The 23,370-nt window shown below is 37.7% G+C and overlaps 1 protein-coding gene across 1 annotated transcript; it reads right to left on the bottom strand.

Annotated features, from left to right (window-relative positions):
• Positions 1-6,001: 6,001 nt before the first annotated feature.
• st18 (ST18 C2H2C-type zinc finger transcription factor) lies at positions 6,002-21,574 on the bottom strand. The gene is made up of 18 exons (XM_054596243.1): positions 21,387-21,574; positions 16,895-17,608; positions 16,036-16,170; positions 15,077-15,167; positions 14,886-14,978; positions 14,109-14,317; positions 13,645-13,844; positions 11,406-11,651; positions 10,252-10,364; positions 9,646-9,708; positions 9,243-9,311; positions 8,944-9,006; positions 8,571-8,651; positions 7,011-7,232; positions 6,763-6,851; positions 6,540-6,643; positions 6,286-6,432; positions 6,002-6,142 (listed from the first exon to the last, which is right to left on the bottom strand). The coding sequence occupies exons 1-18, from the start codon at positions 21,559-21,561 to the stop codon at positions 6,002-6,004; spliced, it is 2,955 nt and encodes a 984-aa protein (XP_054452218.1). The 5' UTR covers positions 21,562-21,574.
• Positions 21,575-23,370: the final 1,796 nt, after the last annotated feature.

Here is a 23,370-nt window from a genome sequence, read left to right on the forward strand (position 1 = left end):
GTTGAGGGCTGTCGGGAGAGGGAGGCACTGTTGCTCACACATATATATATTTATATAATTATCTATTAATCTAGTTATTCATCTATATATATATATTTATATAATTATCTATTCATCTATCTATTCATCTATATATATATATTTATCTATCTATTCATCTATTATTCATCTATATATATATATTTATCTATCTATTCATCTATCTATTAATATATATATAATTATCTATTCATCTATATATTTATCTAGTTATTCATCTATATATATAATTATCTATCTATTTATCCATCTATTTATTTATCCATCTATTTATCTATTTATTTATCCATCTATTTATTTATCCATCTATTTATTTATCTATTTATTTATTTATCTATTTATCTATCTATTTATCCATCTATCTTTTATTTATCTATCTATTTATTTATCCATCTATTTATTTATCTATTTATTTATCTATTTATTTATCTATTTATTTATCCATCTATTTATTTATCTATCTATTTATCTATTTATTTATCCATCTATTTATTTATCTATCTATTTATTTATCCATCTATTTATCTATCTATATATCTATTTATTTATCTATTTATCCATATTTATTTATCTATTTATTTATCCATCTATTTATTTATTTATCTATCTATTTATTTATCTATTTATCTATCTATCTATTTATTTATCTATTTATCTATCTATTTATTTATCCATCTATTTATTTATCTATCTATTTATTTATCTATTTATATATCTATTTATTTATCCATCTATTTATTTATCTATCTATTTATTTATCTATTTATTTATCTATTTATTTATCCATTTATTTATCTATTTATTTATCTATTTATTTATCTATTTATTTATCTATTTATTTATCTATCTATTTATTTATCTATCTATTTATCTATCTATTTATTTATCTATCTATTTATTTATCTATTTATTTTAGAAAAAATAATCTGGCGATACTTCATGCAGTACTTCATGTTTTCCTCCTAAAACAGCCGAGTTTGACATCTTTCCTTTCAGGTATTTTAATTTATCTCTGCTGGACTGATTTATATGATTTATACTATACTATACTATACTATACTATACTATACTATACTATACTATACTATACTATACTATACTATACAATCCATTGATTTGGTTTTACTAACACTATACCAGGTCGACTCTTCTGCTGTTAATTACACCACACCATTGTCCCTTTTTTCTCAAATTTGTCTTTAAGTGCTCTTATATTGTTTACATTTCTTACTTCTGTTGTACTTTTACTTTTAATTTCCTCTTACGATTTACCCTCTATCAGTATTTAATCTGTCCTTGTGCTGCTGCAACAACCACATCCTATAAGACCGTATCTATTTATCAGCAGATAAGGGTTGACTTAAAGCATACAGAGTGAGAAATATAGGTCTGGATACTATATCCCCAGGACAAGAGTTCCACATCTGAAACATCCTGGAAAGTTTCACCCGCCCTGTAACCTCAGAGTTCCCTTAAGGAAAGGTTTAAATTTAGCCTGCAGCTGGTTTTACTGGACTGTTCTGGAGGGCTGGGAATCTATGATCACCAGCAGACCTCGCTTCACCTCATCCTTTGATTAATACTATAGATTATTAATACTATAGATTACTTGTTTTAAGAAGAAGGGTTTCATGTGCAAGACATGCAGTCAGTTGAAGAATATTAACTGCCTTTTTTATTGCAATAAAACATTAACAGAGATATCGGCCCTCACAAAAAATGTTTTATATGTTGAATGGAAAATTTACTTTCAAACCAACCTCATCCATCCTGTTTAGACAACCCTAAAGAAGGAGCGTCGGCCTATATTTATCTCCGTCAAAAGCAAAGATATTTACCAAGTATTTTGTTTAATACAACATTTTAAAGGGTCGGGTGTCTCCAAACCAAATAGTTTTTTGAGCACAAAACATTCTGGTTGATTAGTTGATAAAGTGACTGATTGAGGGAAGAGCTAAACAAAAATCCACCAGTGTATTGGACTTTCTTTTACCATAAGAAATGTAGTATTATATATATATATATATTTATTTTGCAGTAAAGAGCTGCTGTTCTCCTGCACGTTGTTCTCTACAGTGAAGAATCTGTTGACTTCCTCAGTCTGTGGTTTTGTTGCGTAACACAGACGTATTGAGCCAGAACTACAAGACCACAATGTTTCAGACGTTCATTTGGGTTCATTCAACATTCTAAGTATTTGAATACTGCACCTACTCGTATATCAGGCTCATTAGTGGGGTCACTCTCAGGGCCGTAATAAGCCTGACTAATCAAGATCAGCATCTCCACTCCAAGTAAGGCCTGTTTTAGCGTCTTAATTAGTCAGTGATACATGAAACCAGGGCCAGGATTTAAGAAATACTGAAGTCAGGAGTGACACCTTATCACACTGCTAAGAATACAATGCTAGTTGATAAATACTAAGCTTTTTTTCATTTTTTAATTAATATTTAATGTGATTTTTGTCTAAAAATAGTCCAATTTAAAGATAGATATAAGTGTAACTGTATAATGTAAAGTTCCCCCTCAGGTCATTACAGTACTGAGTGAGTGAGGACATGACCTCAGTGTCCTCAGAGCTAAGGCCTTCATGGAAATATATAACATTAAAAAACAAACAAAACCAACATCCTGGGTTTAACCACACTTGTTTCTGATATTATATCCATGAAACTAAATATTTAGTGTCTGTCTGTGTCATTAGACAAACGTAAACAGACATTGTTGACTACAGCAGGGTCAGCCGAGGTCAGAGTATGTATGCGGCCCTCAAGCTTCTCCATATATCTGCACAGTCTGCTCACACAACCTATACATTACAGGAAGACGAGGCACCTTGTGGCAAGACTCAGATACTGTTATTGGTGTTGTTGTGAGTGAGAGCAGTACAGCTGAGGTTGAAGATTGTTTGAGGAACTTAAGTTTCACTGCTGTGGTTGATACTTGTCTTTTTCTCTCCTGAGCCGTATGGTGTGTGTGCTTTTTGACAGCACTGTTCGCTTTTATGATGTTGATTTTTAAGGTTTCATTTTATAGTTATTTAGTTTATTGTTTCTTTTCTTTGGACAGTTTTTAAGGTGTGAGAAGTTTAATCAGCCTGTTGTTTATTGATTATATTTGTCGCCTGAGCTACACTTATATCCTCTTTTAATATCTATTAGTTTGTGTCTTAGTTTGTTTTTCATATGTTGTCTGACTTTTAATTACCTGTCACTTTTCATGGGCGACCAAACTTGTTTGCCCTTTAATAAAAGTATCTAAGTTAGAAATGGAACAATTAGTTGATTGACAGACATTGTATCGGCGACTATTTTAATAATTAATTGAATGTTTATGTTATTTGTCAAGTGAAACGGATCACTCATAACATTAGTTCTGAATTGTTGTGATTTACTGCTTTTCTTTGTCTTATGTGACAGTAAACTAAATATATTTGTGCTTTAGACTTAAATAAGTAATGAGAAGATGTCAGGAAACTGTGCCTTCACACTTAATAGACCAAACATTAATTAAATAATTGAGAAAATGATTGGGAGATGAACAGATAATGACAATAATTATTCGATGCAGCCCTCAACTGAATACAATTGGAGATTAAAGAGTGCATTTTCATTTATTTAGGTATGTTATGTCAGTGTAGAGATATCAGATGAAGGTGTATGACATGCAGTGAGACGTTACAGATACATGTTCGGCATTTTAAATCTTTATTTTCATTTCTAACCCCAGCAGCTCTCAGTATCTTGACTCCATTGACCACTCCCCATCTCTGTAGATGTAGTACCCTGTGTTCACCACGAGGTGGTGCTGATGCATAAGGAAATGTGGTGCGTTAGTTCAGACAACAGAAGCTTTGAGAAACCACACCACCATTTGAAAAGTTTATTTCTACCATACACAAACTGTACAACACAGCGCATATCTGTTTATTATGAAATAGTAAAAGTAATAGGAAGTTTTCAATTTACAAACTACTTCAACTGAAAAAAAGCATTACATTTTAATTTAAAAGAAAAAGAAAATACAATACAATTTCATATCATACTAATATCGTTCCACAAAAAAAGCATTTCACATTACAAAACATCAATTACTAACAGGGAGAAAATAAATATTATTCACAAAACTTCCTGAGCAAACAATGTGTGTATAGGAATTAAATATACGAAATTATAAATAAAGGATTGCTAGGTTTAAAGAATTTGATTCAAGTTTTTTTTTTTTTTTTAAAGATCAAAATTCTTTAACACATTGACTTTTTGGATAAAATAGGGTCACGTTTTTCTGTAATTTGGCTCTTTTGCTGTTACATTTTTTTCTCTTCCAATTGTCCGAGGCTACATGTCTTTTACTTCTTTTTGCAGAACTGAAAAATGTATTGCTCAAATGAATTACTGTCATTTTTCTTATGGAATTAACTTCATGTTAAATTGAGACGCGTACTGTATAGAACAGTGATGCGACAACAGTGTCACATTTCCCTCTTTTTTTTTAAGTCAAGGGCAGTACGTTGAACTAAAAATACAAAATAATTAAATACAAAAGTGCAATTGATGCCAACAACTACCGTTTTTCTATGTTTTGTTTACTTTTTTCTTCTTTTTTTTTGTTTTGTTGTTGCGTTCAATGATTGAAACCAAAATGCGAGTTGTGCTGGTCGACAGCTCGGTTTTTTGAAATAGCTACTATTCAAATCTGCCCCAAGCGTTACAAGAATATTTAAACTGTAAGACTGGTTGAACTGTTAAGGCTTGTAAGCAGTTTAAGATAAAACAGGAACAGATGTTTTTTATTTTTATTTTATTCCTTACTTTTTTTCCCCTCTCCTTGCTAGCAAAAAGGTAAAATAAACACCAGACTTTTCAATCTCAGTCGTGATATTTCAAAACCTGCCTCTGAGATTACAGCTACTGAGACAACAGTATTCAAACAGTCATCAGGAACGTTTCCTCCTATGAAAATAATTGTACTGTATAATAAATTAGACACCATCCACATAATACTGTCCTACCACAAAACATAGTACTCGTATACTTTTATGGATTCATATACATTTAGGCACATACTATATGCACACTCCAAAGTGTGTGCACAGAAGGCAGTTTAATATCTATATTTAAAAAAAGACATCTTGACAAAGTGGATTTTTGATTTTTGTTGCACTCTTCTTCTATGCAAAGCAGAATCTTGACATTCAGTTCACCGAATGATGTTGCATTTTTTCGCTCAGTGTCACTTCCTGGTTGCATTCAGCTGTTATTGGTTTAAGAAGGAAAGGGTACAGTACAGTTGCATTGCATTTTTTTTTTTATCGCAGTGTTCACTTTGTCTCACCATACATTCAGTTTCCAATAAAGAAAGCAAAAGCAATGCTTAAAAATATTGATTCTTAGTCGTTTTGGTAGATTTTTACTTTGCAGGGAGATCCAACTTATGGTTTATTAATAATAATAATAATAATAATAATAATATAAGTTTTTCAACACTAGATGGCGAAAGTATGCCATGAAATTGGAATGTGCTTCTATGTAAATTTACAATGTGCAGAAAGTCAAACATATTTCTTAATTATTAAGCATTTACAATTCAAGAAATAAATAAAAATCAAGGAAATAAATACAATGATGAACAAATATAATAATAATAATAATAATAAATAGCGATAATATAAGAATGACAGGAACATATACAGATTAAAATCAAGCAAACCATACAAAATAATTAAGTGCAAGAGGGGTAAAAATCTCACCAGGATAAACATATCAAGTGAATGCAGAAACAGTAAAAGCATTACAAATCTGGCTGGTAATTTTTTCTCAGTGCAGTGTATTTACCAGGAAATGCCAAACACATTTCCAAAAGCCTTGTCTTATACATGCAGCCAAGCCATCACTCTTCAGTAAAATAGAGCTATCTAGTGCCATTATCCCAAGTCAAAGAAACCTCCTGGTAGCTCCGCAGCTTAAACATGGATGCCCTTAATAGCCTGTTTGATATTATCCAAGAGGGCCTTGCACTCTGGAGAGTATTCATGCTCCGAGTTGTTGTACATATCAGTTAATGTGTTCACATAGGCTTCAAAATTATGCTCACTGATGGGTCCCTGCAACAAAAAACACGTTTGACTATTAGTGAAAACAGCGCAGCAAGAAGAAATGGACAATTCATAGAAGAATGATATTTTCTCCAAGGACAGGTTTAGATATAATGAGTGGTGGTGGAGTCGTTGGTGGAGGCTTACTGTACCATTTGAGGCAGCTGAATGTCTGTTAGGCTGTTAATGAGAGCTTGGCTAAGGCGGGCGAGCTCCTTCAGAAGGCTGTCGTTGTGCTGTTCGATCATCTTGTTCTCCTCTTCAATTGTCCTCAGGTTACATTCCATAGACGATATCTGCTTTCGGGTACAAAAACACACAAAGAAATTATAAAGAATTCGGCAAATTTAGCGGTTAAAGATTAATAAAAAAAAATCTAAATAAACTTCTCAGAGTAGATATTTACCTGCGTTTGAAGTTGCATCATATCCGCTTCTATTTTCATGTTTGATTCATTCAGTTCCTTAATTTCATGATCCAAATGTTGAATATCTTCTTTGTTTTCGACACCTGAGTCGGAGCAGATCACGTCATTTATCATGTTCAAACTGGAAATATTGGTATTTTTCAATGCCGGGATACAAAATACAAAATACTTCAATACCACACAGCATGTCAGAGTAGCTTACCACTGCTGGTTTTCAGTTTGATGGTCATCATCTCCTCCTCTGAGTGCTTTTTCTTGATACTCTGTGCGTTCAGTGGGCATCCCGACAAGCTGTGGTCCACCAGGTCATAAAAAGGACATTTTTTTTTTTAGGAGGGAGAATGTCAGAAAACTTCAGAATCAATGGAGATTGTGAATGAGAGTTGAGAATGCAACATGTCGACCAGCAGTGTTGCTTTTAGAGATAAAATGGAGGACAGGCGACCTCACCTTCTGTGAGTGGCAAACACATTATTGGCATGTCCAAGGCCATTGCAGCCAGGCAAGGGACAATGGGGCAGTTCCTGTTTATTGGCCTTCCAGGCAAAGGGCAGCCCGTTGATGGACGACTCCTTCTGTCTTTTGGCAGCAAGTGGACAACTGCCCGCGCTGCGATGGGATGTGTATTTTCCTGATATATGGCCCTGTCCGTCACATCCCATTACTGGACACCTACCAGAGAAACCCATACATGTTGTAAACACCGCTGACTCACACAGGGAAGAATGTAACTAACCTGCATTTTAATAACATTTCTACGCTGCTCGTAAAAAATAACAACCACATCATTAAAACAAAAACAAAAAAAAAAATCTCTGTTTCAACAACTAGACCGGAAGATTTGTTAACCATTAAGTTGATTAATCCAGCCAAATGCTGATTAAAAATGAAGTCGCCAAAACTAAAAATAATCGTATTAACTACAAGTTACTAATCCACTAAAACTTGGGTTAGAACGAGCGCTCTGTTCAGCGCGTTCCTTTCAGAGGTTGCTGATGTTTGCGCTTGAAAAACAAAAGCACAAGTCACGCTGAATATCATTAAGAGTTTGTCAGTTGCATTTTCAGGCCTGTTTTTTTTTTTTTTTTTGCTGCAGGTCAGTAATGGAGTGACATGAATTACAGATAATTGTCATGTATCCCCTCATGCGAAAGAATGTAATTTGGAGGTGGTGAACCCTTTCCCTTATTGATAAAGGGTGAAAGGTCGCCTGAGATGATACAAATGGCACACATGCTGTAGAGTGCTGCTGCAAAAAGCCTGTTTCAGCATTTTGTTACTCGACAGCAGCAGCACTTAGAGGACAAAACAACACCAGTGCCATTACTTACATCTACTACAGGTAGGTAGCTTGATGCAAGGCATCAGGACAATGGAGGCATGCCATATGGCCCACTATTTACAATAATCTAGGGACATTTTGCTACCCTCCCCCTATCTCTCCCTTTCTCTCTTAATGTGTATGAGATCTATTCCAGTCTAATTCCTAAGCTCATGCCCTTGCATTAGTAATTAAAAAAGAAAAAAAAAATCTGTGTCCAGATGTATAAGTAAACAAGGGCTCATATATCTGACTTTGGATTTAAACTGCAAATCAATTACATTATTTTTTTTCCAATAACACTTTCACAGACAATGATTAAGCTGCAAATGAGTGCAATGCCATCAGAGCGGGCAATTCAACATTTTCTTAATATTCTATAATTATAAAGAAAGCACTCAGTGGAGAGTAATAAGCCAGATATTCTATTCAGAAAATGGGGGAAATACAAAACCCTGAAAAAAATCCTACAAAAACACGCCGCTAATCCTTAGGAAATAATTCACTAATGTTACGACAAGAGAAGTATTATTTTCTTTGTTTAACTTAATGGCCTCCAGGTATAATGCCCCGGGCACAAAAGCATGACGCATTTTCACAATGTTTTATTTTTTTATTTTTTGAAACCAAAAAAAAAGGAGAAAAAAAAAACATGACAGCATGGGATGAGGGGAAAAAAAATCTCTTACTTAAGCTCTTGCTCATCTTTGTCATCCTTGTTTGGTGTGAGCTTCAAACCTCCCTTTCTGGCACGTGGACATCCTGACAAGCTAAAAATGATTGGCGACAGTATGGGTTAACATGGAGGAAATCTATTTAAGAGTAAAAAAATAAAAGCTAAGTAGTTACAGGCCGCTATAAGGTCTGAAATCTGAATCTACACAAATAAAAGTCTAATCGCTGGAGCAGTCAGCAGCCAAAAAATATGAATAAAAAAAAAAACAAGAATTCGAAAAGTGCAGCATGTTTGCGGCATAAAGTGACACTTTCACCATCTGTCTGAATGTCATGCATCTGACAAATGTATTTTCATGCTCAGTTGCGATGATTTTTCTCTGCTACCTTCTGTGCGAAGCATAGTTCCCAGTCACGTGTCCGGATCCATCACAACCAGGTGTTGGGCACCTGCAGGTTGAGAGACACAGAGACCAGGTGCTTTTTACAGCAAAAGACTGCGAGATTTCATGCTAATAAGCAGGAAAAGTAGCACAAATGCCAACGTACTTCATGCAGAGTACATAGAAATCATGCTCAGTGTGGAAGTAGAAAGGGGAAAGTAAAGAAAAGGAAAGCATTGACCCAAACTGACCCCCCAAAAAAAACAAGCTGCCTAGTTAAATGTGCAAAATCCAAACACGTACTTTAGTTCCTGAGAGTTGGCTGCCATCAGTGATTTGAGTGTTTTGTCAGCCAGGGGACATCCAGACACACTAGAGAGGATAAAGAGCTAACAGTCACTTTAATGCACTCTTTGATCACAGCTGAATTAAATAATCTTAATACAATGTCTCAAAGCATTTTCATACAAAATCTTTTGAAAACACAATTCCACCTCCTCTTCACGAGAAAGCTTTTCTTTTTTCTTTTTTTTTTAATGTCACCGTGTTTGTTTAAAAAAAAACAACTGACATGTGATTTTGAAATATCACTCTGCAAGTAACTGTAGCAACATAATTAAACAATCAGCACTGTTTCTCCCCCCCCCCCACCCCCTCCTTGGTCTATATATCTGCCGCTAACGAGGACGTAATTATTTACGGTTACCTCCGATGTGATGCATAATTCCCCGTCACGTGGCCGCTGCCGTCACAGCCTGGGGTCGGACAGCTGCGGGAGAACACAAAGCATTTAATACACAGATTACTTTGGTTCCCACAGCTCCATCTGACATCTTTCTCTTACACTGAGAACCTTTTGTCCATGGGCATTAAAAATAGAGCAAAGTTAGTACAGCTGGAAGTTTAGTAGAAGAATGAATTATCATGTTACTCAACATTCAGTTTAGTGGTGTGTCTCTGAATGTCACTGAAGGGGGAGAAACTAGAGGATCCTACTTTCTCTCTCTCTCGAGGTGTGACTCTCAAAAAAGGAGACCCGGCAGAGCATGCACTCTAACTACAAGAGTTGTAAGCTTGTACGGGATGTTCAGGGAGAAAAACTCACTTTTTTTCAAAATAGAATTATTTCTGCTCCACATGAAACCTGCAGACACACCAGTTACAATGACGTGTAACTCAGTGCTCACTTGATTCAAACTGTCCCACTTATGTAAAGTTGTGGCGTGTCGTTAATACTGACCATCTGCCAGCTAAAAGGGAAGCTCACGTTATTGCACAGCCGGCGGATGTTTCGTTCTTTAGCTCAACGCACCTCAGAAGCTCTTTCTTTGCGTCTCGCAATAGCAGCTTGGCTTTGGGACTCATCATGCTGCCGTCTACGTGGTAGTGTTGCTCCTCCAGGACAGAGAGGTGATCGTAATCCTCCTGGGGAGACAGAAAAAGAACGTGGCCTTTCACTGTCTGAAATGTTCAAACTGACCCGATGGACAATGACCTAAAAGTGAATAATTAATGAAAAGCAGTGTATAATACTCTTAAAACAAAAGCTCCGGGGGTTAGAGCGCGATTATGCTTAAGGATACTTATACTCTAGTAAACCATACATCCATTTAGGGTCATTCTTAATCCACATAGTATTTATGAGGTATGGCCATGACATAGGGATTTCATTTTTATGCTACAGACAAGATTGTGCAGTCACCAGATGTTGGGGATGGTTTCCAAAAGAAGGGCAAAGGTGGTGATTCCTTATCAGAAGGACTACAAATGAGGACTGAATGTGAAATAAAGGGAAGAAAAAGTGGAAAGCCCAGATCAACATTCATTCAGGTACTTGAATGATATGTGGAGATATTTATTAAAATATTTAATATGTTCTCTAGATTTAAAGATCTGACTTCACTGTCTTAGAAAATGTCACAAAATGTTAAATATGATTGAACGTTTTAGGGGGATTCAAGTATTTTCAGACTAAAGTTGACAACTTTTAGGTCAACAAAGTAAACAAATAAAAAGAAAAGTATATCTTTAGTTGCAGTTGGCAAATAGAGGGCCTAGATATTACTAGTTACTAGTTTGGAAATGAAATAATAATAATAAACTGTCATTTCCTATAAAAAGAAGTTTCCTGGAAAGAACTATGTAATCCTGTAAACATTTTAGGGGTAAAGGGATAGTTAGTTCAGAGAAAACTTCTAGAAAATATCATTTTCACAGCTAAACTGAACAGATAGAAAAGGAAAAATCCAAATTATTTTCACATTTTAGATCAATTAAGAGCCTCAGCATTTATAAACTTTTTCTCTCAGTTTTTTACTTTAAGTCCATTACTGTGCTGCTCAATCTCATCATTGTATTTGCTTGGTGACATGATAACTCGCCGTTCTCATGCACTCAATGCATATCTTACATTTTCAGATCACAACCAAAGTGTCAGTGGTTGTGTTTATATCATTTTTTTTGTACCTCTGCGTCCTGCAACATGTGAGCTTTGCTGAAGTTGACGGGGATGGGGCCGTCCCAGCTGTCTCTCTCACACAGTGGCTGGTAGAAGGCGGGGCTAATGAGCACGCTGCCGCCTTTGGCCACCGCCGCCTCAGAGAAGGACAGCGTGTCGTCCAAAGGCGTCTTTGTCGGGGCTTTCACGTTGTCTTTGCACTTCTTCATGCTCAGGTCCAGGGTGCCATTTTCATCCACCTCTATGAGCATGTCCTGAAGGGAAAAGAAGTTTAACCCTCAACATTTAATCAGTTCATGGCAGTAAGAACATGTTGTAGAAGGGTTGAATAAACAAAGCATGCCTCACATATCATGGCAGAGCGTGCTGCACTAACATATGAAAACAAATGAATCAGGGGATAAAAATAGAACCTATTTTCTAATTACACTAAAAGGGAATGTAAATAAAGCAGCACGACGTCTCATTAATATGACAGCAGCGATATGGTAAACTTGAACCCAACAACATTTCTCTTTAAAACGTGATATAAAATGACTTGAAACGCAACGCGAACAAACGTATTTAAATAATGCATACAGTGGTTATCTCACACCAGACAAAGTACCAAACTAAGCCAGCGTTAATTCTGCTGAACACAAAAAAATAAATAATCACTGGTGTGTAGTTTTTCAGTGACAGCTGTGTCATCTGTTTTCTAGGACACACAAACATGATGGCAGCTGGGGGGGGTTGCTGGTTTTAGGTCATCATTATTATAGCAAAAATTAAAAAGCTTAATGTGGCATAAGTTTCCCCGCTGACAGATGTGTTTGGCGTTTTTTTTTTCTGCTGAAAAGCAATAGCATGATGACTTATGGCTGTTTTTATGGTATTAAAAGTTTTACCTCATTAAATGCTGAAATCCGTTTCCATAAATGAAACCAATTATTCAACGCATATGTTTCATTAAACCCTATACATCATTATTTATTTTTATTTGCAACAAAAGGGAGCTTTTCAAATTAATTAAAGGGGATGATTTGCATGAACATTGGATGTGGCTGTCCACTTAAATTATCCAGCCATTTGATGATGTGTGCACCTCGTCAAAAATAACTACAGTGTAAAGCTAAAGGATGTGCAACAATTTATTTATGATTTATTAAGATTCTAATGTCGTTTTTAAACTAAAAACCTAAACTCAGGATTATTCTTTTTTCTTTTATTGATTTAATTAATTATTTAAGCGCCTCGCATTTTTAAATAAGTAAAAAAAAAACAGCTTGTTTTCACACTTTAAAGGACAGCGATGTGGTGCTTTTATGTGTGCGATATCTCAACACATAATATACATATGCAGATAAGTTAAAGCATCCGACGACGTACAACACTCTAAATATGGCCACCCCCCCCCTTTTTTTTTTTTCCCGACTTGAAAGCTGTTCTTTATTTTGTACGTCTTTCCAAAGACAACTAAGCTGTAAACGAGAACAGATGATTAACTTGCTAACACTGTTTTATTCATTCAGTGGGCTGGTACCTGGTACGGGGCCACATTCTCAGCTCAACAAGCTGGGAGACAAGGATCTGTGCTGTGTAGGTGTGGAAACCTTGAATCATCTACATTACAGCGCGCACGTATGTAACCCACAGAATGCGATCAATATTAATCATGAAGTTTAGAAAAAGCCAAACACAATGAGCCGCGTTGGAGATTTAGCGACAGCAGAAGAGATTTTGGAAACTGCACCCACTTCCAAGAAGAGTTTGGTTTTTTTTTCTTTGTGCGAATTAAACTTTTCAGATGTTAACTCCTTTAGCTGATTGGCTTAATCCATAAAAATGCTTTTAAATGCTATCTGGTGTAGACACACAGCCTATCCTGGATCATGTAACTAAGCAAAATATCCTCTGCCATCTGCAGCGGGCGAGAGGCGGTTTTCAGACAACAGTTCAGGGTTTTTACATGCCAGCTGATGTCGAAACAAAATACAGTACCACATGTTTTATTAAAAAAATCCACGAGTAGTTGTAATTGGTAAAGAAGCCTGATTGTTTTTCTGCTTTTGATGTGATTAAAGAACTATTCATTTGTGTACATTAAAGCTTTATGGAGAAGCAACCTCCTTGTGTTTCTGCCACCGGAGCGCCAGGCTCCCCTTTGCCAAATTCTCTCTTTTGATGTCTTCCCTTTTTATACACAAATCAGAGTTCCTTTAAAAATGGCCACATTAAATACCTTTCCAAGTGGTCTAATTTGATTACCTTTGTGGAGGTTGCCAAGGGCCGGCCGCCGACAGCCTCCATGTTCTTCCGGTAGCGGGTGGAGAGGTTAAGGATGGCGGCTGTCGCTGCCGCGGCCTGGAGACCGTCTTCTTTTCTGAATTGACTCGGCGGGCTGTGCTGACCGGAGGTGGGCAAGACGCCACCTGGAGCGCCGAGGAAGCCGTGATACTGCTGAGGTGCTAAAAGACAAATAATTAGAGAGTATTATAGTTAGAGAGAGACCCGATGTTACTACTTCAACCTGATAGCACGTAGAAAAAAAGATATAAAACAACCACTGATACAGAACAATAGATGGGATCTGTAAAACGTGATAAACTTGATATTTTGTGGCTGAAAAAAAGGTTTCATATCTGAAAAATGTGACAAAAATGTATTCACCTTTAGTACCATGTTAACAAATAGCTTTTTTTTTGGCCTCAAATAAAATGCAAAAAACTTACAATCGGGAAAATGTGGCATTTCCTGGTCCTGGTTGGTCCCCATCAGAGGCTGTTTGCCGAAGACCTGTGCATCAAAGCTGGCGTAATCAAAGCGGATTCTGCTGTACTTGTCCATGTCTTTTGTGAGGCTCGTTTTCAAGGCCGCTACCGGATGAGAGAGCCTGTAGTTCAACTGGTTCATCTCGAACTTCTTTATCAAGCCGATGGCTCTACCAGGAGACAAATAAGAGGGGGGAGGGGGGGGAAGACTTAATTTTATTGTGCAAAACCTTGTGAAATAACAAGTGCCCAATAAGCTCATATTAAGCGGTTAAGTAAAGACGTTGTTTTGGACCATTCGGGGATGCCAGTGCTTTTGTACACATAGTCTGGGATCTGATGTGTGTTGTAGATCCACAGCCAGGTTGCCAGACTAATTAATATAGTAGGAGTGGGCATCCTGCCCATGATATATCCACAGGGAACAAAGAGTTCTGCTCTTTTATCATCTCTAATAGAGAGGAACTCACAGGACCAGCAACCATTGCTTCTGTCTGCTTGGAAAGCTCAAAATAGACCGTGTGTTCTGCTGGGATCAGTGAATAAAAATATCCCACACTCCCCTCAACAATAATAGTGTTTATCACTTTTTTGCATAAACCTCAGTTGCGCTTTTACAACTTCAGTCCACTCCAGAGCTGAATATGTTTTCTGGGTTGTCGTAATGATTAGGTCCTGCACATGTGACCACATTGATAGCGGTGTAAATCCTCTGTGTTATCTGGCAGAGCGCTGTACCTCGGTGAGCGGTCAGGTGTTTGTCTGCATTTCAGGCCCTCGTCCTGAGGTTTGGAGACTTTCACCGCGGCGGCGATGGGGCAGCCTGAGAGACTGGTCGGGGGGGGGGAATCAAACACATTAGCCTTAATACTGTAACTCAACTATGAACAGGGTGCAGGTTTTCTAATGGCTTTGAGCCGTGGACGTACCTCCGGTGGGTGCTACGGTTGCTGTTGACATGGCCTCTTCCTGTGCACCCGGGTGTAGGGCACTTGAGGACGTTCTCATGCATGGCCAGGACTAAAGGGACGGAGGACAGAGAGGGGAGATAAGCTCAGTAAGAGACAGAAATAATTCAACATGTAAGACATAATCAAGCTGGAAGATTATAAGATGCTAAATACGAATATATATATGCAGAGCATTAAGGAAATAAAACAAATGTCTACACGTTTAAATGATGCTTTATGTAACCGGTTGGTACATTAATGCCGACAGAGCAAAGATCCTACAGAGACAGAAACAGGAGGGAATAAAAACAAAAGGCTTTGGAGGAATGCTGTAATGTGCCTGAAATGTAAATAGCTTAGTGCAAAGAGGAGCGTAACGAGACAGCCGATTATATTCTTCAAAAACAAACGCGTCGTTAAAGGTCCGCTCTGTATCCTCAGAAACTTCTTTTCTGTACATATTCTCCAATTAGTTTGTTGGAGTTGTCTATTTATTTTTGAATGCTGCGTTAGCTAGCCCTTTGATTTGCAAATACTGCCTCCAGTCTAAGAGCACGCGCTTTTTTGAAAAAAGTTAATTACTTTTTCTGTTCCTTTTGTAACATTACTGTTTAATGTCGAATGTTTGTTGAGTTATATTGAAATGGCTTGACAATCGCCAATGTGAGGGGTAAAAGAAAAAAGAAAGAATTCAATATTCACACATTACAGCACATTAAGAGAAAGAGAGAGGGGAGAGGAAATCCTTTAAGTTTATTTGAAAAAGTTTCCTGCACATCTTTTGAATTGAACTAAATGTATAAGCAGGTCTTTCTTGTCTTTGGGTCCGCGCTAAGAGGATTTCAATTACTGTGACTGATTATAAATCCTACTGACTGGCAGTTTTTATACGTATAAATCACCAATTATGTATACACAGAAGAGCTTGTGTGACTTACTCTCCGGAGGAACTCGGACTTTGTGAGGACACCCGGACAAACTCCTGTGGTGCGGGTAGAGGCCGGTCACATGACCAGTGCCATCGCAGCCAGGAGTCGGACACTTTATGTCCTTTTTATCTGTGCGTGGAGAATCTGGGGACACAGTAGAACAAGATTTCACAATAAATAGATATAATACAACCGCTGTACTGCTGCATTAACACACCAAATCCCTCCTGTCTTTAAGTGTGAAACATGCATATAATGCACTTGCACTTTCCTGAGCACATATTGTACATAGGTCAACAGATTGAAAAATCATGCAAAGCTAGACACTTTTTTCACAAAACGCGTTTATTAATCTGCCATTTTAGTTAAGGCTGCAGTTCACCATTCACTTCTTAATGCCCATCCATCGAAAGATTACATCTGGGATTACACATTTAGCTGCAGTGATTTGAAGAATCAGAGGGAAACATGAGAGGTACTTTAGGAGGATTTAAGACTTATGGTCATGGTTAAATATCCAGTTGATTCCTATCAAAATCCAATATTCTGAGTAGTAGCAATTCCATCAGAATATGTTATTCTTCTTTATTTTAGTCTGTTTATTTATTACTTCACTTGTTGCCAAAATGTTTTAGTACTTAAGAGGATTTCCTCTCTCTGATTCCCCCCCCCTCCCATGCGTTTGCTTCTTTTATTCCTTCTAATGTTTTTTTTTGAGAGCCCAATCATCCAAATCACAAGTATTCTGCCTGATTAACGCCGGGTGACGGATGACATTGGTGAAAACCAATCGTTTTCCCATAATGATCACTTTGTAGCTGTCTTTATATCACCTCGCATCGCGGGGTCTTCCCCTCCATGCCGTTACCTTTTCCTCCATGATAGTTGAGTCTGCCGTCCATGTCCATCATCCTGTGGTGCCTCCTCTCGTTGGTCATCTGCTCCATGAGGAACCGGTCCATCTCCCTGTAGGCGTGGTGCAGCACCTGTCTCTGCTCCGTCTGCAGAGCTATGGCCTGCTCCAACATGCTGAAGTTCACCCTCCCTCGGCCCATGTCCAGGCCTCTTTCGTGGAGGCCCAGAGCCCAGCCGTCCAGCTGAGGCGGCCTCTCCACCTCCGCCTCCCCCTCGCTGTCCTCCTCCGCCTGGAGCGGCCTGTACCTCAGGGCCTCAGCATGAATAATGCTCGCCCTACCCATCGGACCGCCCAAATCCAAGTGAGGCTCTTCTTTCACGTGGCTGTTCCTGCCTGAAAGGTCTTCGGAGGCTGTGGAGGGGCTGCAGTGGGAGCCGTTCAGGTCGGCAGACAGAGACGGAGGCTCCCACTCGGCCTCCCTCATGTCTTCGTACGGACTCTGAGGCGACGACGCACCGCTCATCCTGTCTTGACTTTGGTCTTCTCTTTCATTGTTGAGGAGCTCCTCGTCCTCTTCATCCATCGGAGGCTCGGATGCGTCCGGCTCACACTGCGGAGAGCCATCGGATGTGATTTCTGACCATCCGAGAGAATCGCTGGACTTTGCTGCTGCGTCGTCGCAGCCATTTTTGTAGGCAACTCCATTGATTGCACTTAAGTTCCCATCTAAAACAACAAGAAAATTCTCTGTTATTTTATGTATTTTTCAAGACCAAACATGTTCTTTTGTGAACCCCTCAGTCACACACATGATAAGAATTGTACGTCCTCGATAATCTTCTCTTAATCCTTTTAAAGGTTTTGGATTTTGTTACTTTTCCCAAAAATAATATCTGGAGAAAAACATGTTTTTTTGAAACCTAGAGGATTTAGAAGAACACATGCTGCAATAGAAATGATAATCATAAGGTTGCAAGATTTCCAAGCAATTCCTCAAGTGTATTTTAGAAAACATATATGACCCTTCTGTTTGCTAGTTGAACATGAAACCTGGAGATGAGAAACACAATTGTTTTCTTGTGTCTCCAATTGGAGCAGCAACCCAATATAGATTTATATAAGATTATGGAGGGATTTACCCTGCGGTGGACGGTGAACATCAGTTTTTTTTTCATTAATATGTGTAGTTTTAAGTGCAAACCAAGCAGCAACATGTTGTCATCTGCACAGAAAACAGATTTTAAAAAACACATAATGGTTGTTTCTAGAGATGTGAACAAGGAAAGTGAAGAGGATTCCTGAAAACACAGATGGAGGAAACTACAAACATGAAGATAAAAGAGAGAAATCTCTGTTAGCTGCTGCTGTCTGTGCCGCAGAATTTGGTTTAGGAGAAGCCAACTATACACCTCAAAAACTGACAATGACAAAAAAACGATGAAGGCACAACAGCTAACAGTGCCCACAGTAAAGAGTGGCTTTACTTAGTGAACATGATCCAAAATTGCTAAAAATACAAGTAAATAGATCATTTCATTTGATAGGAATTTGTGTCTCTAATTCAACTGCAGTTTCTTAAGAAAATCGTTATGAGAAGCTTGAAAAAACTGGTTGAAAAACAGCTTTAAGATTAAATGAATATCAGAAATGTCAATGTATTAAAAGTAAATTTAACTTATATATGTGTGTCCATAAAAAAACGTCTGATTGTTAATATTTACAGATGATTTAAACTCTGTTTTTAAGCAGTAAATAGTAAAATGGATTTTTCTCAGTTAAATAAAGCACATTTTTACAGTTTATTATTGTAGAATAAAATATTAACAACCCATGATAAACCATTAAAAAGCATAATGCTGCAGGAAATAGTTAGTAGATCATTTAGTTTATTGTTTTACAACATTAGAGAGTTTTTCTAATAATGTCAAGTATTTATTTTTGGAAGATGACTGATTAAACAAAAGACTTTTGAGTGTTAAAATCCTTGTGGGTTTGATAAGAGAACACATATGTGATACATGTAGCAGCGTTATTGCAGATTAATGAAATATATATATGGATTTGTTCTTAAATTTCACACTAATTAGTCATTTCATATAATCTCTTTTCTCTAGCTTATTTTGCTGAGTGCTCTCAATAATTCAATTTGCCTTTGACCCTTTGCCGTCTATCTTTTTAGCATAAATCCAGAAATCCCTGGTCACATGTGCCAAAAAAAAAAAAAAAAAAGCCACAAGATTGTGTGAAGCTGAAAGGCCGATCAGTGATACAGACAGAAGAGGGTTAGGGTTATCCTAAGTGCATCTGAAACAACACTTTATTAACACCACTGATTATATTAAGTCATGGTCAGTGATTAACAATGGGAAGCTATCATCTGGATTGATTCACCAAAATCTCTCTTGATCCTCCAAAAGCATCCAAACTTATGCTCGATTAAGGCTCTTTGGGCTGCGAGGGTTTTTACTTTCAGAGCTGGACTCTGGACGTAGATCCTCTTAAGTGGCCAGACACCAGATATATTGGATAGGTTGAGAAGATAGACAGATAGAGAAGGATTGTGAGAATCAGATCACACAATGTCGAGGATGATTATTATTATTATTAATATTATTAATGGGGAGCAGCACGAAAACTAAATCCTCGCCAAAAAGAGCTTTAACAAAATGTGTGGCACTGATAATAAAAAGACAAACAATTGTTTTGTAAATATATATAAAAGCAGTGGAAGTTGATGATTTGATGCATTTTGTGACATTGGATCCCTGCAGTGAAAAAATATTTGAAAAGAGGTGTTTAAAGACAAAACCATGTTGAATGAAAAATTAAAGCCAGTTACACGTATTTACATTTATCGAGTCGAGCAACAAGGGTTTTGTTTTTCATCCAGATGGACTCCACGGCCCGACACAGCCGCGTACACTAGCACACAGGCCTACACACACACACACACACACACACACACACACACACACACACACACACACACACACACACACACACACACACACACACACACACACACACACACACACACACAAGCGCAGGGACACAGAAGTGCAGTGAAAAAAAGAAAGAGATGGAGGAAAAAAACTTGGATCCCTCCGGTGGTTTGTGTGTTGGAACAGGTGAACAGTTTGTACTCCAGAATAGCCATTACCAGCACTCTGCAGCAGGACTGCAGTTGGCTGGAGTTGAACGCAGTGTGGCTCGACCAAACGAGAGGCTTATTTTTCTCCCTTTTTGCTAAAATGCAGATATAACCAGCTTCCCATAGAAAAACAAAAAAAACCCCACTGCCTCCAGTCCACTTGTCCAATTTTATTTTTGTTTTTTCCCAGAAAATAGCCCCCAAATCTGACAATAACAGCAAAATATGTTCTGGAATTGTTTATCAATATACGTGTTCATTTGGCATTGTTCAGACTTTTTATTTTTTATTTTGGCAGCATTTTGTTTTTAAAGGTGGTCCACTGAATATCAGGTTCAAATAAAGAAAATATACAGCTGTCAGTCAACTCTGGGTGATGAAAAGGAAAAGTATCTAGAATCCACAACAAAAGGGAAAAACTGATGATGCACAGTGAATTACTTAGATAATTGTAATGTAATATGTACCCAGGAAACAAATACATTCCTTTTCCAGTGAATCCACACAATTCAGTGAGCTACTCTCCTGGTCCATTTAACTACACACATGTGTACTATAATGAGCTGTAGACATTATGCCTAATTATGTATTAGACTGTGTTAGAGGGCCTAACAAAAGCTTTTGAAAGGGACAATTACGTTTGTTGCTTAGTTACATCGTTAAAAATATACAAAATCAGTGCAGATTATAGTGGGCGAGAATGCACATGTACACCACAAACAATGTTGCCAAAATGCACAAAATTCGATTCATTAGGAAAAAAGAAAACATTTTCTCTCGCTGAAAAAAGGAGAGTGGCATAAGTGAAAGCAAACAATTTTTAAACTGTTGTTTATGAAATGGTTTTTTTTTTTTGTGCGTGTGTGTGGTTTAGTAAAAATAAAAACGGTTAGACATTAAAACATACACCAAGCGATGTTGACGCCTCATTTGTTTCTCACAATAGGCAACTTCAGCGTTAATTCGTTTTTAAACGAACGGAGGAAGTTTAATTTAAATCAAAGTGAACTGGTGCACTCCCCCATTCAGCGGCTCATTCTATGGATTCAATGGGTTTTGGCGTGGCTTTTGTAAAAAAAAAGACAGATGAGGGGTCTGAAATCTGGCCTCATCAAAAGAGGGTAGAGCCACGCCAAAAATATCATGGCAGATCAGCTGTCAAAACTTCAATTTGTGGACGTGAGACACAACTAATGTGGACCCAGCAGCGTAGTCTTTCACTTCCACTGCACAATGACTGCGGCTGCTGGCTGATGGCAGAGGGAGGGGGAAATATGAATGCAACAGATGGGATTTTAAAATTCAGCGTCAATTGTTCATCAAAACAGACAAAACAACAGGACATCTGTTTACCTGCTGGAGTGTCAATGTTCCTCAGCTCTTCTTTGTCCTGTGGCGGTGCCAGGTCCTCGCTCTCCTCTTCACATGCCTCGCTGGGGCTGTAGTGGCGGGGCTTCATCAGCAGGGACTTTCTCTTGTTGACGGGGGCGCCCTGCACCCCTTCCTGAGCGCTCCTCTTCCTCGCCATGGACCCATATGGGCTGGAGGGGAAGAGGGGAACGGATAAAAAAAAAAAAAAAAAAAAAAAAGGTACAGCAGGGTCAACAAAAACAAATATATTAAAAATTAGACTTTATTTTATGAAGTTAAAAAAAAACCTCTTAATGAATCTCATATGATTTTGGAAAGAAATGATTCCCTATTTGGCATGAAGATGAGGAAAATTCACGTCATAAAGTTTCACCTGTGAGTCTCGGTGATGCAGTTGGCGAGCCCTGTGAAAATAAAGGCCAAAAAAAAAAAAGAACAGATAAAACGTCATGTTTACATTTCCACTACAGCAGCACAGCATCTGTCCACATATTCTTCATCAAAGGCTCAAACCGACTCACTACTTTTTGGGGCGATTTTGCTAATGAATCTTTTTTTTTTTACAATGTTCTGTAAATATTTGTTTTGTAGCTAATGATTTAGGGACGGTGCCACCTGGGCTAATTCTGCTCCATGCGGCCTTTGACCTTCATTCTCTTTTTTTACAATGCCATCGGGTGTAATCAGCACAAGGATGGAGAAGTGGTCTCGCCATTGATCTGAAACGGTTTCTCATTCAGGCTGCTGGTTCTCTGGGAGACCAACGGTAGCTCTTCCTTTGACAACATGATCTAAAAGGGTAAATCAATTTTGTTTTTTTCCCAGGGGGCCTCGCGTGAATCTCATTCATAAGTTCTAGCCCTACTCCTATGAAGCACAACCAATAATAACACTTTTCATGAATTTTTTCCCCCCACATGTAGTAATAGCTCCAGCGTGAGCAGGCGGGCCTCAGAGGCCCTGAACACTTGCATAATGACACATCCAGTCTAGAGGTTTTCAATCACAACATATATATTCACACTCCTTAACTAATTTCAGCTAGTGTTCCAATTTAATGAAGTTATTCCCCTCTGAATAATGAAATGGCAGTGCAGTGCTCTTCAGACCGGTAAGATAATACATAAAATTGAGTTATAAAGTTGGATTATTGAACCGATACCCCTAACCCATGGCGATAAGTGGAACGTGTGTGTGTGTGTGTGTGTGTGTGTGTTCAGTCAAAACCAAACAAAAAACTGAAAGCTGTTCTCACCTGTGCTGCCGTTACATGTTCTCAGGGTTTGCTCCTCACCTTCAGAATCCATCTGTAAAATAAAATAAAAACATGCAGTGTAGAGATGAGCCACTAAACATTTTAATTTATAACATTTTTATTTACTTTTTTTTTTTATTAGAAATGGATAAATAGTCTTTATAGATTATGGTAGATTTTTGTTGTTGTCAACCTGTGAGCCTTTAAATCAATTTGTGTGCACGACAACATCGCAAAGAGCTCCTAAAAAACATCAGTAATATGCAAACACATAAAGTATAACGTTGGGGGGGAGAAAAAAAAAAAGTTTCAAAGGTGAGTAAAATTGTAATGACACTAAATAATGACATTAAAGTGCAGACACCGCCTCAGTGTGTGTGTGTGTGTGTGTGTGTGTGTGTGTGTGTTTAGACAAAAATAGTTGCTAAAATCCATCCACTCTCGCTGGCTGTTGCTTGTGGGTCCCAAATAAAACCTATTAAACGTAATTATTCCAGGCTGATGGTGGCGTATAGTGGTCACAGGCCAGTGAAATCTGTGAGTCATAGGATATGCTGTTACTTTTCCCTGGTAATGGGAAACATGACTCCTCTCTCTCGTTTGCTGTTGTGATTGAAGGCACTGACCTGTCATACATTTATAATAGGGGAGCAGGTGTGGCAGTGATGGACCTTAATTTCCTTTAATAAACCTTTTATGTGCCACACTCTT

This window comes from Anoplopoma fimbria, chromosome 3, assembly GCF_027596085.1.
Source record: "Anoplopoma fimbria isolate UVic2021 breed Golden Eagle Sablefish chromosome 3, Afim_UVic_2022, whole genome shotgun sequence".
NCBI lineage: Eukaryota > Metazoa > Chordata > Actinopteri > Perciformes > Anoplopomatidae > Anoplopoma > Anoplopoma fimbria.